At 37.3% G+C, this 15,686-nt stretch overlaps 1 protein-coding gene and 1 pseudogene across 3 annotated transcripts in view; one reads left to right on the top strand and one right to left on the bottom strand.

The window, feature by feature from the left end:
- The window catches only part of Ndufa12 (NADH:ubiquinone oxidoreductase subunit A12), a 58,919-nt gene that overhangs the window by 20,345 nt on the left and 22,888 nt on the right, over positions 1-15,686 (bottom strand). The window contains exons 4-5 of one of the 3 annotated variants that reach the window (XR_013440387.1): positions 13,069-13,164; positions 5,762-5,825 (exon numbers count right to left, since the gene is read on the bottom strand). The exons of 1 other annotated variant lie outside the window; for it this stretch is intronic. Coding sequence is in view for 1 of the 2 variants with exons in the window: in XM_078052989.1 (XP_077909115.1) it covers positions 5,645-5,825 (181 nt within the window). In the remaining variant the exon portion in view is untranslated. Of the gene's footprint in view, positions 1-5,546; positions 5,826-13,068; positions 13,165-15,686 lie in introns of those variants that run through there. One more of the 3 variants, XM_078052989.1, reaches the window with a different exon arrangement.
- LOC144378418 (serine/threonine-protein kinase VRK2 pseudogene) lies at positions 9,378-12,667 on the top strand (annotated as a pseudogene).

Here is a 15,686-nt window from a genome sequence, read left to right as displayed (position 1 = left end):
TATCTAATAAGTAAATGCCAGTAACAAACTTCATTACTAGAGGAGAATTAACAAAGTCATAGGATTTTATATTAGTGAGGACATTTGGTGGCAAATGAGAAAAGCCTAAGACAATCTAGATTTAGAAGAAAAAAAGTGAGACTTGTATTCCTGAAGAGTCTGAGTGGAGTGTAGCTTCAGGCACATGTGGAGCCGCGATGGAATCTGTCTTGCTCCTTCTCTTGGCTCCGCTTCTCCTTACATTTTTTTTTTCAGGCTACAGTGGCTCCCAGTGGCACAAGGTACATATCCTCCACTTTTCAAGTTTCGTGGAATGAGAACTTCTATTTTCCAGTGTTTCCAACTAAACTCCTAGACTTGAGTTTCACTGGCCTGTGTTACGTCACTTTTCTCTCTTGGACCCATCACTGAAGTGAGTGGCATATGGCACTCTGAGAACTAGTGGCTGTAATCAAATCCACTGACCCACTGGCCTGCAAGTAGGGGAAGGATGGTCCCCAAGGGAAGCCAGGGTTCTACGGCCAGAAGCAAGGGCAAGCATGAACAGAAATCCTGCACATGCTTTCCAGGAGCCAGGAGTCCTCTGACACAGCCGACACAGCCAGTGGGTGGGTGACCCAGAACTAGTATGCTGTCCCACTCCAGGAGACCTTTCACATCATACTCCTGAGAAATGTGCGACATAGTAGCCCCTGCCTATCTCCTCTCCAGGACAGGAGGACTGTTCTTTCCAAAGGATTAAAAAAAAAAAAAAATCTACCACCACGTGTCATTCCTGTATTTCCTTTATATTCATAAATCTTAGTAACACACACAGACATCACCCTCCTGGAGCCAGAGCTGACGGATATGGTTGGATTACTGCCCACTTTGGTCTTAAGTGCATTTCATACTCACAGACACTTGGTACCAGTGCCTGATTAAGTTGTGTTAGAGGACAGCATCATAAATAGGACTTCTCTATACACAGAAGTATGACTTGGAGCAAGATGAAGGTATGGAGGTCACCATCTTTTGGGAAATACAACATGCCAACATGGTAATTAGTGTTTGTTTTTTTTTTCTCCTATTAAAAACTGACAATGTAACTTTACATTTCCTATGTATAACTATCTGCATGCTTTAATATTATTCCCCACAGAGCTTTTACTTTCTGAAGTTTCAGAATTTGTTGTTAAGTGCTGTTGTTGTTTCATTCTAGTCATTATCTCACCTCTAATAAAATGATTACATTTGATCAATACTTCTCTACTTCATTGTCTATTTCTATGGTGTATATTGTGGATAGTGACTAGTGTTCAGTAAATATTGAATACACAGATATTCCCAGGTATTCTTGGTTTTTTTTTTTTGTTGTTGTTCCTCCTTAAAAAAAATTTTTTTTTTAAAAAGAACAGGGGCTGCTTTAGACTAAATAGACACAGAATATCCTGCTGAGGAGATGTAACTGTAAAGTGAGACATCAGTAATAGAAATGAGGGAGCAACACAAATGTTACTAGGCCAGGCAGAAAGAAAAGCAAGGACAAAGCCCCAGGACAAGACTGAACCCGGCATTTTAAAGAATGGAAAGAGGCTAGCATCACATCATGAGCAACAGAGGGAGAAATGAGAAAGACGTCTGGAGATCCCAGGGCATGCCTCCAACGTGAGCAGGTCAGGACTCAACAACTGCCTTTTATCTGTGAAGTATGTTTTGTGGCCAAGGGCACTGTCCTGTGGCGATGACAATGCAGCAGGCATAGTTAGCCCATAAATGCTGATCTTGGCCAACACATGATAAGGAAATTTCATAGATCTAAATTCAGAATAAGCACCTATTCTCATGGAAACAGATCACCACTCCCTTCCAAATGGAAAATATCCAATGAAATGAACCTGCTGTCCCTTCACCACTGGGCTTAGTTTATGTTGGGAACCCCCAGAAGCAGATACTGAGATAGGGTTTGCTCTCCGGAGGTGGTCTCAGTAAGTACCTGGCTGAGTTATAGGATGATAGGTTTAATTCTGAAGGTTCATTTTTTAAGTGCTTCCCAAACTTTTATAGTAATCTTCAATGTTGCTTTCTTCAAGTCTCTAACTAGCAAGTGATTATAGATCCTGACCTCAGGTCATGTTTCCTTCAAGTCAATGTACAGATAAAAGATATTGCTTAGAGCAGGGTATGGTGGTACATTTCTGTAATTCTAGCAACTCGGGAGGCTGAGGCAGGAGGATTTACATTTGAGGCCAGCCTCAGCAATTTAACAAGGCCTAAGGAATTTAGAGATACTCTGTATCAAAATTAAAAAAAAAAAGTTGACTCAATGGTAAAATGTCCCTGGATTCCAAGTCCCAGTACAAAAAAAAAAAAAAAAACGTATTACTTAAAATCCTGAGATGTTTGTGTTTGTCCTCTGCTGTCCTTTAAGACAAGGACTTGAAGGGGACTGTGATACACAATAATATACTTGTAGCTGGTCCTACACACTGTCTAATGTCTACAAGCCAGGCTTGCCTTTTTAATTTTCAGTTAATTGGATAGTAACTTACCACAATGGCAAAGGAACGGCAAGGTATAGGTATAGGGGAGTCAAAGGCATGGACAGAGTGGGCAGAACCTGCTGACACTAAATGTGCCTTTGTGCTCCTGTCTATCAGTCAAGTGATGGAGTGCTACTGGAAATGGTTGACTCTAAGCAACTGAATTAGAGAGCACCTGGTATCCCATCATCTCCAACATCCCTAGTAGTGAATTGGCATTTTTTCTCAAAAGAATAGTAATCTTGGGCTGGGACTGTGGCTCAGTGGTAGCACACTTGCCTTGCAGGTGTGAGGCACTGTGTTCGATTCTCAGCACCACATATAAATAAATAAAATAAAGATCTATCAACAACTAAGGGAAAAATATTAAAAAAAAAAAAAGAATAGTAATCTTGAAGCAAGTATGGCCCTGCTCCCAAGTCCTGTGAGCTTCCCTTGTATCCCCTACAGATTTATCTCTAACTTCAGTAAATACCAGATACTTGGAGAGAGCTGAGTAACAAAGCGGCTTGGACTGCCAGGTCACATAAAGGGATGATTTACTCTGCCAGCTTTTTGGGTCCACTGGTAAATGAATAAAAGCACCTATATGTGACTGAGGATGTAGCTCAGCATGTGGGAGGCCCAGGTTCCCAGGGAAACACCTGTATGCTATTGTCTGTCTTGAAAACTCCAGGGTAGCACAAGGTGTTGTGCCTTTCCTGGTTATAGAAGGGTTAGGTGCAGCAGTTTATCCTGACCATGGAAGGGGCTATCTCAATATGTCCTAGACCCCTGAATCCCTCAGAATTTCACCAAGAAGTCAAGTTATCTATTTCCATGAGATTCAGATCCCAGCTTTTGGCATGCCTATATCCTGGGGTATCCGGGATTTGTTGCTCTGTATCAGTGTAATGAACTAATGTGACACCTCATTATTTGGGGAGGCATTAAATATCCTCATGTAACAAATCTTGGGTCAGATTTGTATTTCTGTCCCTGTCAGGTAAAAACAAACAACAGCTGGTGAACTGTACAAACCAAACTGGATAAAACATGAAGTAGATCAAGACTTAACGTATAGAATGTCAGAGGCTGTATTAATTTGTTTCAAAAGACCATTTCAGCAATAGCAGCTTTAATCCTGGTCATCTCAAGATTAGGTTTCACTGCAGACCACTGCCATTCTCCACGACCTACCAATCTTTCCCATTAATCACCTGGAAGTACACTGTACATGTGAGAATATAATAGGAATTACCACATTTGTATTTGTCTACCCTTTGATGGTTCTACTGATTTCTATAATTATCTCAAAGATACATTGCCTTTTCACTTATTCTTTGATAGCAAGGCATATTAGTCAATTCTTTGCTGAGTAACTTTATAAAGCAAATAAGTTTACTTTGGCTCACAGCTCTAGTTCAAGGTAGATGGACAGCATCTGTTGCTGGCTTCTTGCAGCGTTGTTCATGTTTGGTAGTGGAGGGCATTACACAGTGATAGCCAAGAAGCTTGCAGACAGATACTTTTTAGCCTCTTTCCTCCTCCTTATAAAGCAACCAGATACAATCATAGGGTTCCACCCTGATGGCCTTATTAACTCCTAATCACCTCCTAAAGACTCCGACCTCTAGACATCAAAATCACAGTAAGTTTCCACTCTCTTAATACTTAACAATGGAGATTCAAATTTAACACAAAAACCCTTGGGGGACACCCTCAAGCTGTATCCAAACCACAAGAGGAGGGAACATTTCCCTGGCTTGCTTTTGGCCCTTCTACCACAGGGACACTTACTCCTCAGAGCAGGGAGCCAATGTTCGGATTCTGCAAAGGATGTCCATGACATCTACTCTGAGAAAATAAACTGTGAGACAGTACGTGTTCACTGTACCATCAGGCAAAATGGGGTTCAAACTCTACTCATCTCCCTTAAGCCTCTGTTCTGACCAGTTGGCCACAGTACTTTCAATCCCACCCCCAAATTAGTTCTAACTAAAAAATGGGAATATTTCCATTTTCCAAATACACATCACTTGAGAAAGTGGCTGGGTGGAAGGGCTATACCTATTATTATAGTAGTATCTATATTTATTACTATAGTAGTCCTTGAATCAAGAGTTAAGAACTTCTAATTATTCACAAGTTTGTCTTGTCAATTTATTTCTAGTGACATTACAAAACAATGTTTTGGGCCTTGACAAAGGAGTTGGTAAAATGGTAGATTAACAGAGCATGTGAAATCTCAATCCAGCACAGTCTGGCTGCCTTTTAGTTTCTGGTTCTATGTTACATTAGCCAACAGCAAATTACAGACAGCTGCCCAAAACAGCACAATGAATACAGTATCTCCTGAGATACAATTCAGCCTGATCCAGCTGAGTATGGGATACATAGTATGGATAAGGCTGTGAGCAACTATTACTTCTTAAGACTAAGGAAGAGTTTCTGAACTGCTTTTGGATGTTGACTTCTTCAGTTTAGTAGTTCACAACCTTAGCTGCAAATGGGTGGGCAGTTAAAAATGACTGATGCCTGGATTTCTCCCTCAAAGAAATAAGAATATATTGGACTGGAGCCAGAGATAATTCACAGATTAAAATAAAATGTTAAAGAACTCAAACCTAGGAAAGAGGAAATGTCTGATGACCTTCTCCTTAGAGAGCTACAATAAAAGCCATACAGATCTTTAAAAAAACAAACAAACAAACAAAAAAAGCCATACAGTTCTAACGTCTCTGTCTTTGTGTCTCTCCATTTAAGTTTTAAATTTCCATGAGAAAATCTGCTTGGCTCAGCTTGGGTGTCAGTCTTCCTCTGTCAGCCAGCAATGCAGTAAAGGTAATGACTAAGTAAATAACAAAGCACAAACACAACCACTGGAGCTGTTTCCAGAAAATGGGAAACTCTATACCAGGCAGCCACCTATCTGACATCTACTTTAATTACCTACGCTGGTAAGCTCCTATTTTGCAGTTCATGAATGACAAAGTTAAGAAATGAATGACAGAGTTAAGAGCAAAAAGGCACAAAAGACACTACTTGATCAAACAATTTTATTCAAGTTAATGATAAGCAGGGGAAGTACAAATTAATGAAAAGTCCCATATGTTACATGTTGAAACCGATTTTCACTGTCTTTACTTGTGATGTGTTGAAGGTGGGACCCATTCCTGAATCTTCTTTCTGGTGGTGGAATAAGGTACATACTGTTCTGAAGTGCCACTCACGTTGAACTTATGGTTTGTCCAAATGAATTTTCGAGCAGTAGGTGGTTTTGTTGTTGGAGGGTCATCGGTCATACAGTGAAGCCAACGATGCCTTAAAGAGGTGGGAGAAACTATTATGAGAGGCATACTGTGGGAGGAGGGTTAACATGGCAGCTCTAGAGCAACTTTGTTATTTGGGTTAAAATTTCAACTCCAATACTCACTCACTGAACTTCTCTATGCTTTCATTTCAACTCAACATCACTACTTCCTATAGATGGTGTAAGGATCAAATGAGGTAATATAAATAAAGCATCTACAAAAATTTTTACTATTATCATTACTGTATTTCATCAAATCTAAGAATCATCAATGTTCAGATATATCATTATTTTATGTGTTTCTCAGAAGGAAAATATTTGGCCAATTAAATTATGACAGATTGTCAACTATAATACATATCTTAATCATAAATGTGAAAATTATTTTAGAGCTGATTAAATGCAGAACTAGCATTACATGCTAGTGGCTGATTCTGAATTTTCAGTATGCTCATGACACTCTGGCTCATGAAGCTATGGTCCAAAATCCATGAGGGTCTTGCTGCACAAGAGGGTCTTGCTACACAAGAAGGTCTCTGCATCCATCTTTAACTCCAGTTTGAGTCCATACACTATAACATATACAATTTTAAAAAATATATTTTTTTAGTTATAGTTGGGCACAATACCTTTATTTTATTTTTTTATTTTTATGTGGTGCTGAGGATTGAACCCAGCACCTCGCATGTGCTGGGTGAACGCTCTACCACTGAGCCACAATCCCAGCCCCTAACATATACAATTTATGATATTAAAATATTAAAACACAGCCCCCAATTCACAACTATTTTGGTTATAAGTGCTTAACAATCTAATTCCAAAGGCTATTTGATGGGAAGTGTGAGAAATCTGGCCTAAAAGCTGAGTACATGGAGAAGAAAGGAAAGAGACAGTGATGACATTGCTAATGACAGAGAAGGAGGAATCAAAGTTCAAGAGACAAACAGTAGAATCAAGCAGGAAGCTAAGCCAAGAAATTTATATGGAAAAGAAGTGGGAGAGAGAATTCATCAGATCATCCAAGACAGCAATGACCCTATGGAGACAAGAAATGATGGGAACAGACACAGAATTGCAGCTCGAAGGGAAAAAAGGCAATTATCCAGCTGCAGAGAAAAGGATAAGAGGAAGAGGTTTCACTGGAATAAAGCTAAAGCTAATGAGCAAAATTGATAATACTATGTAGGCTGAAGAAAGTCTGCTAGCAATAATTGACAGACATAGCTAGGTAAAACCATGACACATGACAGCTGCTATAGTAAGGTCTGAAGATAACTGCATCATGATCCGCTAACCCAGTGAAGAATGAAGAAGCCTGTACGAGCTGCATTATATCCTCTGAAGGAAATGGGGGTTGTTGAAGTGACCTGGACCAATAAGCCACAACTGTTAACAGAGCACTGAAACCCTCTGAACTGATCCAGGTGAGACAGGCTCCACTAACTACCCAGAGGAGGTAGCTATGAAAAGCAAGGCTGTCACTTATCAAAGGGCTTTATGTGAGCTTGGTGAGTCAGCTTAAGAAATAAATACTTTTATTCAAATAACTGTCAAGACACCTGAAGGTTAAAATATTTGAGGAGCCACAATTCAAAGCTTATATATGTATCTATTAGGTCACTTAAGACAGGAAATGAAGAACTCATGGAGAGAGAGAAAATGTACAAGTAAAAGATAATGTATATATCACAATATATAAAATCTGAAAAATGTTTATTCTAGCAAGGCTACAGCCCAAAAGACAGGAGATGAGGAAATGACAGTCTATATTCATTATGGTAGTTTTAAAATAAAGACAAGAAACACACTGTTTATAACCTGTAAGGCTAGTATAATAACCCTTCTGTTGTTACTGTTGTTAAATAAAGGGTAAGAAATTTTAACTTATAGATTTCCACACCAAGAATTTTATTTACAACAGATTTTCAACTGGGTTATTAAAATTTTTTTTAAAATTTATTATTACTATTATTTTGTTACCGGAGATCAAATCCAGGAGTGCCTAACCACTGAGCCACGTCACCGGCTATTTTTATTTTGAGGCAGTCTTGCTAAGTTGTTTAGAGCCTTGTAAAGTTATTGAGACTGGCCTTGGATTGGCGATTCTCCTGCCTCAGCCTTCACTGGGAATACAGGCATGTATCACCACTCCTGGTTCAAGTCAGTCATTTTTATTCCAACTAAGTAAAAATGTTAATGTACAAACAGCAGTGTCTAGAATATTCTGTTTTGCTTGGCATTAGACTGACTCAATTTTTTTTTTATCACTGGTATTAAAAGACAAAAAAATAAAATTACTTAAACATAATAAAGTCAGTGAGACAAACAGGGAGACTGGGGAAAAATGGAAAAGTTACAAAAAAGAAGAATATAATGAAAATGTATTACATTTTGGGAGAAACTCAGTATTCAAATATCAAAGTTGTGTCAAAATAATTAGAAACAAAGATATTAAATCATAATTACTGTAATCTTGTACACCAAATCCATCCAAACCACAGGATGACATAAATAAATTTAACAAATTAAAAAACCATACATAATTCATTACAAGATGACCAAATCAAATCTTGTTAGCACAGTAACTATTATTTAATTAAATGCTATCTGATTCAAAATCCCATTGGGTTTCCTCTTTAGAATTTGACAATGTATTCTAAGGATCTACTGGTAATTGATCCAAGAAAAAATTGAAAACTCGTAACAGCCAGGAAGGCTGGCATTACCAGATATTAATAAGTCTCAAATATTAGAATGGTATCAAAACTGGTACAAAGTATAACAATAGCCCAGCACAATGGCGCACACCTGTAATCCCAGTGGCTTAGGAGGCTGAGGCAGGAGGATTTCGAGTTCAAAGCTAGCTTCAGCAACGTAACGAGACCCTGTGTCTAAATAAAATATAAAAGAGGCTGGGGATGTGGTTAAGTGATTAAGTACTTAAGTACCCTTGGGCTCAATCCCAGGTACAAAAAAAAAAAAAAAAAGTATAACAATAAAGTAGAACAAAACCCCTCAAATATGCCAAAGTATACAGAAGGCCAGCATTTTGAATCACTGGGGAAAGTATAAAGTTTTCAATAAATTAGTAAATGCCTAATGGTTTTGGTTTAAAAAAAAAAATCAAGTTACACTTCCCAAGTCATACAACTAACAGATTCCAAACAAATTAAAGATGCTCAGATACAATGTGGGTGAATATTTATATTCATAAGATGTAATGATATTCACAAAACATGAACAGTCACTTTTAAGCTTAATATCAAAGGTAAAAAAATAAAGAAAAATAAAGCTAAAGGATTTTATTATATAAAGTTTGAAATATGTGTCCTAAAACACTGCAAACAAGATTAAAGGCTACAAGAAACAAACAAGTTTTATAATATACAGAAAAAGACTCATCTACCACTACAAATCAGAAAGAAAATGTCAAACATCCAATGTGAAATTGGAAAAAAGGATATTAAAAGAGGTTATAAAAAATTAAAGTGGTAAACAAAAACAGTTTGAGAAATTCAAATTAAAACAAGATAAGTGTTACTCAGAGGTAGAGAGTATCAAGCATGTTGGAGGCCCTGGGTTTACTACACAGCACCAAACAAAAACAAAGCGAGTAAGAGAAACTTTACTAGGTAAATTGGCTGATTATTTTTTAATTTTTTAAACAATATAGTCAGTTTTAGTAAAGTTACAATAAAACTAACATTCATATACTGCTTAATGTTTTTACCCTGAGTATAAACCGGTACAGCTTTTTTTTTTTTTTTGGTATCAGGGATTGAACTCAGGGGCACTCAACCACTGAGCCACATCCCCAGCCCTACTTTGTATTTTTTTTAGAGACAGGGTCTCACTGAATTGCTTAGTGCCTCACTAAGTTGTTGAGGCTGGCTTTGAGCTCATGATCCTCCTGCCTCAGCCTCCTGAGCTGCTGGAGGTATATAACTTAAATGGCAATTTGACAATAGGTGTAAAAAATACCTGTAAAACATGTATGCTATATGTAATAATTTTACTTACAGGAATTTACCTTAAGGAAATGTGAACACATAGGTAAATGCTTATGTACAGGAAAGATGCTGACCACAGCTTTATTTGTAATATAAATAAATAAATTTGTAATTTATTTGAGAAAATGAAAAGAACAAAACCAAAAATAAAAGGCAATACTTAAATAACTCATGACACACCCACATGACAGAAAAAGTTCACAATAAATTATATGCGTGTGTGTTGTATGTGTGTATTCATGTATTTTTTCTTTTAGAGAGAGAGAGAATTTTAATATTTATTTTTTAGTCCTCGGCGGACACACATCCTTATTTGTATGTGGTGCTAGGGATCGAACCCGGGCCGCATGCATGCCAGGCGAGTGCACTACCGCTTGAGCCACATCCCCAGCCCGTGTTCATGTATTTTGAGCCACATCCCCAGCGCTTTTTTATTTTTAATTAGTTAATTAATTAATTAATTTTTGGTGCCAGGGATTGAACCCAGGGGCGCTCAAACACTGGGTCTCGCTAAGTTGCTGAGGCTGGCTTTGAATATGTGATCCTCCTGCCTCAGCCTCCTAAGTTACTGGGATCACAGGTGTACAATACCATGCCCAGCTTATTTTTTATTCTGAGATAGGGTCTTGCTAAATTGCTGAAAACTGGCCTTAAACTTCTGATCCATCTCTCTCAGCCTCTGGAGTCACTGGGATTACAGGTAATTGCCACCACACACTTGTAATCCCAGTGACTCAGGAGGCTGAGGCAGGAGGATTACAAGTTCAAAGCTACCCTCAGCAATTTAGCAATGTCCTCAGCAACTCAGCAAGACTCTGCTTCTAAATAAAATAGATAAAGGGGCTAGGGATGTGGCTCAGTGGTTGAGGTTGAGTGCCCCTGGGTTCAACCCTGGTTTAAGAAAAAAAAAAAAAAAGTAGGTTGTTTATTTAATTTAAAAATACTACTCAGATAACATTTGTAAATCATAGGCATTGTTCTAAATATTTCATAAATATTAGCTCACTTAATCCTGGTCAACTCTAGAGACACATTTTATAATTTCAATTTAAAGGAAACAAGGGCATCAAGAGTTTATTTAAATAACTTGCCCAAGGTAGTGGAACAGGTATTCAAACCCAGGCTACCTCTTCAAAGAGTCCCATTACATTAATAACACAAAGAAAAAGATATATGTGCATAGCAAATAAGGCTGGAATAAAATACAACAAAATGTTAACAATGATTGTTTCTATGTGGTGGGATAATAGATTATGTTTATTTCCTTAGCTATTTTCTATAATGAACACATATTATCTTATTTTTCAAAAAAGAAAGTATATTAAAAAGAAAAATTCTCCTAATTCAAACCAACTCTGGAAGTGGTTTATAGACCTTCCCCAAGTCATCTGTCATTATTTTGAGACTCTATAGGTTCTATCTACTTCTAACCTAATTTCATCCTACTTAAGCCAACATTAAAAAAAAAAAAAAAACCTTTTAAGTACTCAAATGTTTTAGTGGCAGTGACTGTTTCTCTCAGTCTACCTTAATGAAAATTTCTTCTAAGTCAATTCTACAATGCCATGTCATTCACTAAAGATTACACAGAAAAAGATCAAAATGACTTTTTAATCTAGAAACCTCAAAATTTTCTACTCATGACTCTCTCTGGAATGTACTTAAGCTGTGATAGCCTGTGATCACAATAAAGATTTATTCTGGATTGAGGACCACACTTTCAACATGTGAACTTTTGCAGGGGGCATTGCAGATGCAAACCTTAATACTAAATATTATTTTCCCTTTTTCTGAAGAACTTCTTTTAATATTTCTTGCAAGCTGGCCCTCCAAACTAGATAGAGATGCAAAATCGTAATGAAAGTGAAATATCAAGAAAATGGCCTGTTATTTTGTGAACTTACATCAGAGAGCTACAAAAAAAGACTGTAAAGTAATTAGCAAAACAAGCAAATTCCATATATATACTTGCTAATTCAAATGTGGATATAACTCAAACAACTTGATCATTCAGGAAATCCTGTTTTATGGATCTAGTCTGACTGAATTCAAGGGGAGAAGTTACAGATTTATGATAAGAAGATTAACAGATTTACAGGGGCTGGGTTGTGGTTCAGTGGTAGAGTGCTCGCCTAACATGCGTGAGGCACTAGGTTCAATCCTAAGGACAACATAAAAATAAATAAATGAAATAAAGATATTGTGTTCATCTACAATTAAAATAAATAATATATATATTATATATTCGTTCACAATGACATAAAAGCAGAAAATCTAATTTTAGTTTAAAAAATCCAGATCAGGCTTATCTTGCAGATTATAACTTTCCTACAGATATCTTCACAAAGTGAACCACAAACAATATCAGAAGAACCTTAGAAAAGGTAATAATAAGACAACAGGATTTACACCTGTAATCCTTGGCTACCGCATGCTGCAGTGGTTGTGCAGTGAACTTCTCTGGGAACAGAACCTAAAGGACCCCATGGCTGTCTAGTTGAGTGAGCTCCCTGAGTCAGTGCTGAAGCAGGCTCCTTCCTTGTTGCTGTGAAACAGCCCAATTTTTGATATGTGTTCACAGTTTAGCATATGATAAAAACCCAAACTATTATCAAAGGCTCAAGAAAATTCTGAACTCCACCAGAATACCTTTAGAACCACTGAAATTTTCCACTGAAGGACAATGTACATGTTATATACTCCAACCAATAAAAAAGATGATTCACAAAAGGCTGCTATAAAGCAAGTTAGTCTAAAGCAAAAAAGTAATAGAAAAAGTCCACAACAAGAGAAATGCTAGTGCTTCCCAACATGAAATAAAGTACAAAAAGAGGACAATATGATTGGACTGATGAATAGTGACACAGCTTAGGAAAGCACAACAAGAAGACAAAAATATCACGAGTCTTCAGAACTTCAGAATAAGGTAAATAGTTTCCTACAGAAATGTAGCTATATGCAATTTCCAAACTCATTTTTGAACCCTATCAAGATTTTACCAGTCCAAATCAGGCATGGTGGTGCATGCCTGTAATCCCAGCAGCTAAGAAGGCTGAAGCAGGAGAATCACGAGTTCAAAGCCAGCCTCAGCAAAAGCAAGGCACCTGTGAGACCTTGTCTCTAAATAAAATACAAAATAGGGATGGGAATATAATTCATTGGTCAAGTGCCCCTGTGTTCAATCCTCAATACCCACCCCCCAAAAAAGATTCTTACCAGTCCAGCTGGGTGTGGTAGCACTCACCTGTAATCACAGTGACTTAGGAGGCTGAAGCAGAGGATCACAAGTTTGAGGACAGCCTCAGAAACTTAACAAAGCCCTAAGCAACTTAGCAAGACCCTGTATCAAAATAAAAAATGAAAAAAGGGCTGGGGATGTGGCTCAATGGTTGAGAGCCCCTCCATTCAATTGGGTTCAATCTCAGGTATAAAAAAAACAAAAACCAAAAAACAAACAAGCAAACAAACAAAGATTTTACCAGTCCAAACATAATCAACAAGTCAAGATCTCCACCTTGGTATACATATACTTCTATGACTGATATGGGGATCACAGATTTAGAAATTTCTACAGAACTGTGGTCTACAACTCTCCAGTTTACTCTTAGTGAAGAGACAAAGGACAAAGGCAGATGTACATCATTATGGCTTCGTCATACTTTTCTTTTTGATAGTAGAAAATGTAAAATGTTTTACATTTTCTTTGAAGATCTAAAATAAAATTCCTTTGATGATTAAAAAAAATTTATTCTGGAAATTGGAATCCAGAACAGTTACAGTTTTTTTTGTTCACAAGAAGTAATATATAGTTTATTTCCATATCCTGGTTATGAAAATTTCCAAAAACTCATCTCTGTAAAGTGTTCAAATGAAATCTTTTTTAATTTTATATATATATATATATATGTATGTGTGTGTGTGTGTGTGTGTATATGTACATATTTTAGTTGTAGATGAACAGAATACCTTTATTTTATATTTATTCTTATGTGGTGCTGAGGATCATATCTGAGGCTCAGTGCCTCACACGTCATAGGCACTGAGCTACAACCCCAACCTTCAAATGGATCTTAAATGAAGCACTGTATAACAAGTGAAACATGCTAAAAGATGAATTTTAAAAATCAAAGCACTTTTGTCTTCATTTTATAATGAACATAATTTTAACAGGAAAAAGTTATAAAGAATATAACATTGGAGAATCTACTACAGTCATGCTATTTGTAGTTTTTTTAGAACATAATCTTTTTTTTTTTTAAAGAGAGAGAGAGGAGAGGGGGGTAGAGAGAGAGAGAGAGAGAGAGAGAGAATTTTTTTTTTAAATATTTATTTTTTAGTTCTCGGTGGACACAACATCTTTGTTGGTATGTGGTGCTGAGGCTCGAACCCGGGCCGCACGCATGCCAGGCGAGCGCGCTACCGCTTGAGCCACATCCCCAGCCCAGAACATAATCTCTTAACATTCCAATTTTCTATAGCAGAAAATAAAACATTAAGAAAGACCTATTTTGAGAAGAATCATGCAACCCACTATATTAAGTAATACTTGTTTCAATCCAATCCAACGTACTATATCCCTAATCTGAAAATTTGAGCATCCCTAATATGACAATCTGAAATGCAAAATACTCCAAAATCCAAACTTTTTGAATCCTGATGTGATGCTCAAAAAGTTTCAGATTTTGGAATATATCAAAATTTGGATTTCTAGATCAGGGATGCTCAACCTTTAAAATCTAGCAAATATTCCCCCTCCAAAAAAAACTTTAAAATTGGAAATATTCTCCACTATTGATAGCTGACAATTTATTTAAGGGAATAATATTTATGTTTATACTCATTCATTCAATATTTATTCAGCAACTATCACGTGTTAGGAATTATTCTAACATGGTAGTTAGGGAAACAACAAATTAAATGATACATAATAAGATATCAGGCAGAGGTAGGTAAGTGCTACCAAGTAAAAAAGTTACATAGAGTAGGAGAAGGGGACAATGTGAGAGGAGAACAGAGTTCTTTTATATTAGGTAGTCTTCAAAGCCAGTGGTAGGGCTGGGATTGTAGCCCAGTGGTAGAGCACTTGCCTAGCATGAGTGAGGCACAGAGTTCGATCCTTAGCACCACATAAGAATAAAAAAAAAAAAAATAAAGGTACTGTGTCCATCTACAACAACAACAACAAAAGAATAAGAGTCAACGGAGTAGGCATCTGAACAAAGTGAAGGTGTATATTATGATTTGGATATGAGGTGTCCCCCTAAAGCTCCTATATTAATAGAGGAATATTCAGAAGTAAGGTGATTAGATTATGAGAGATGTAACTATTTCTATGGGCTAACTGGGTGGTAGCTGTAGATATGTGGGGCATGCCCTAGAAGAGTTCATCTTTCCTGCGGCTCCTTCCCCTTGTACTCTCTGCTTCCTGGCCACCACGAACAGAGCAGCTTTCGCCCACCATATCCTTCTGCCTCACCTTGCGCTCAGAGCAGTGCATTTGGCTCAACATAGATTGAACCTCTGAAACTGTGACACAAAATAAATCTTTCCTTTCTAAGTTGCTCTCGTCGGGTATTGTGGTCACAGTAATGAAAAACTAATACAATGTGAGCCATGCAAAGCCTAAGGAAATAGCTAGTGCACAGAGACTGAGGTGGGAATGTGCTCTCCATTCAAGGATGATGTGGCTAAATCCAAATCAGTAGGGCAGAGAACAGGACAATGTACACAGAGCTAGAAAGGACTGAGAGGACATAAGGTCTTGCAGAACAGTAAAGACTTGGGATTTTTATCATCAATGTGATGGGAAGCCAATAGATAATTCAGAGCGGAGATTCAACGTGGTCTTATGTACATTTAAAA

Source organism: Ictidomys tridecemlineatus, chromosome 6 (genome assembly GCF_052094955.1).
Source record: "Ictidomys tridecemlineatus isolate mIctTri1 chromosome 6, mIctTri1.hap1, whole genome shotgun sequence".
Classification (NCBI taxonomy): domain Eukaryota; kingdom Metazoa; phylum Chordata; class Mammalia; order Rodentia; family Sciuridae; genus Ictidomys; species Ictidomys tridecemlineatus.
Note: the sequence above shows the minus strand (reverse complement) of the source record. Positions and strands in the feature narration are given on the sequence as shown.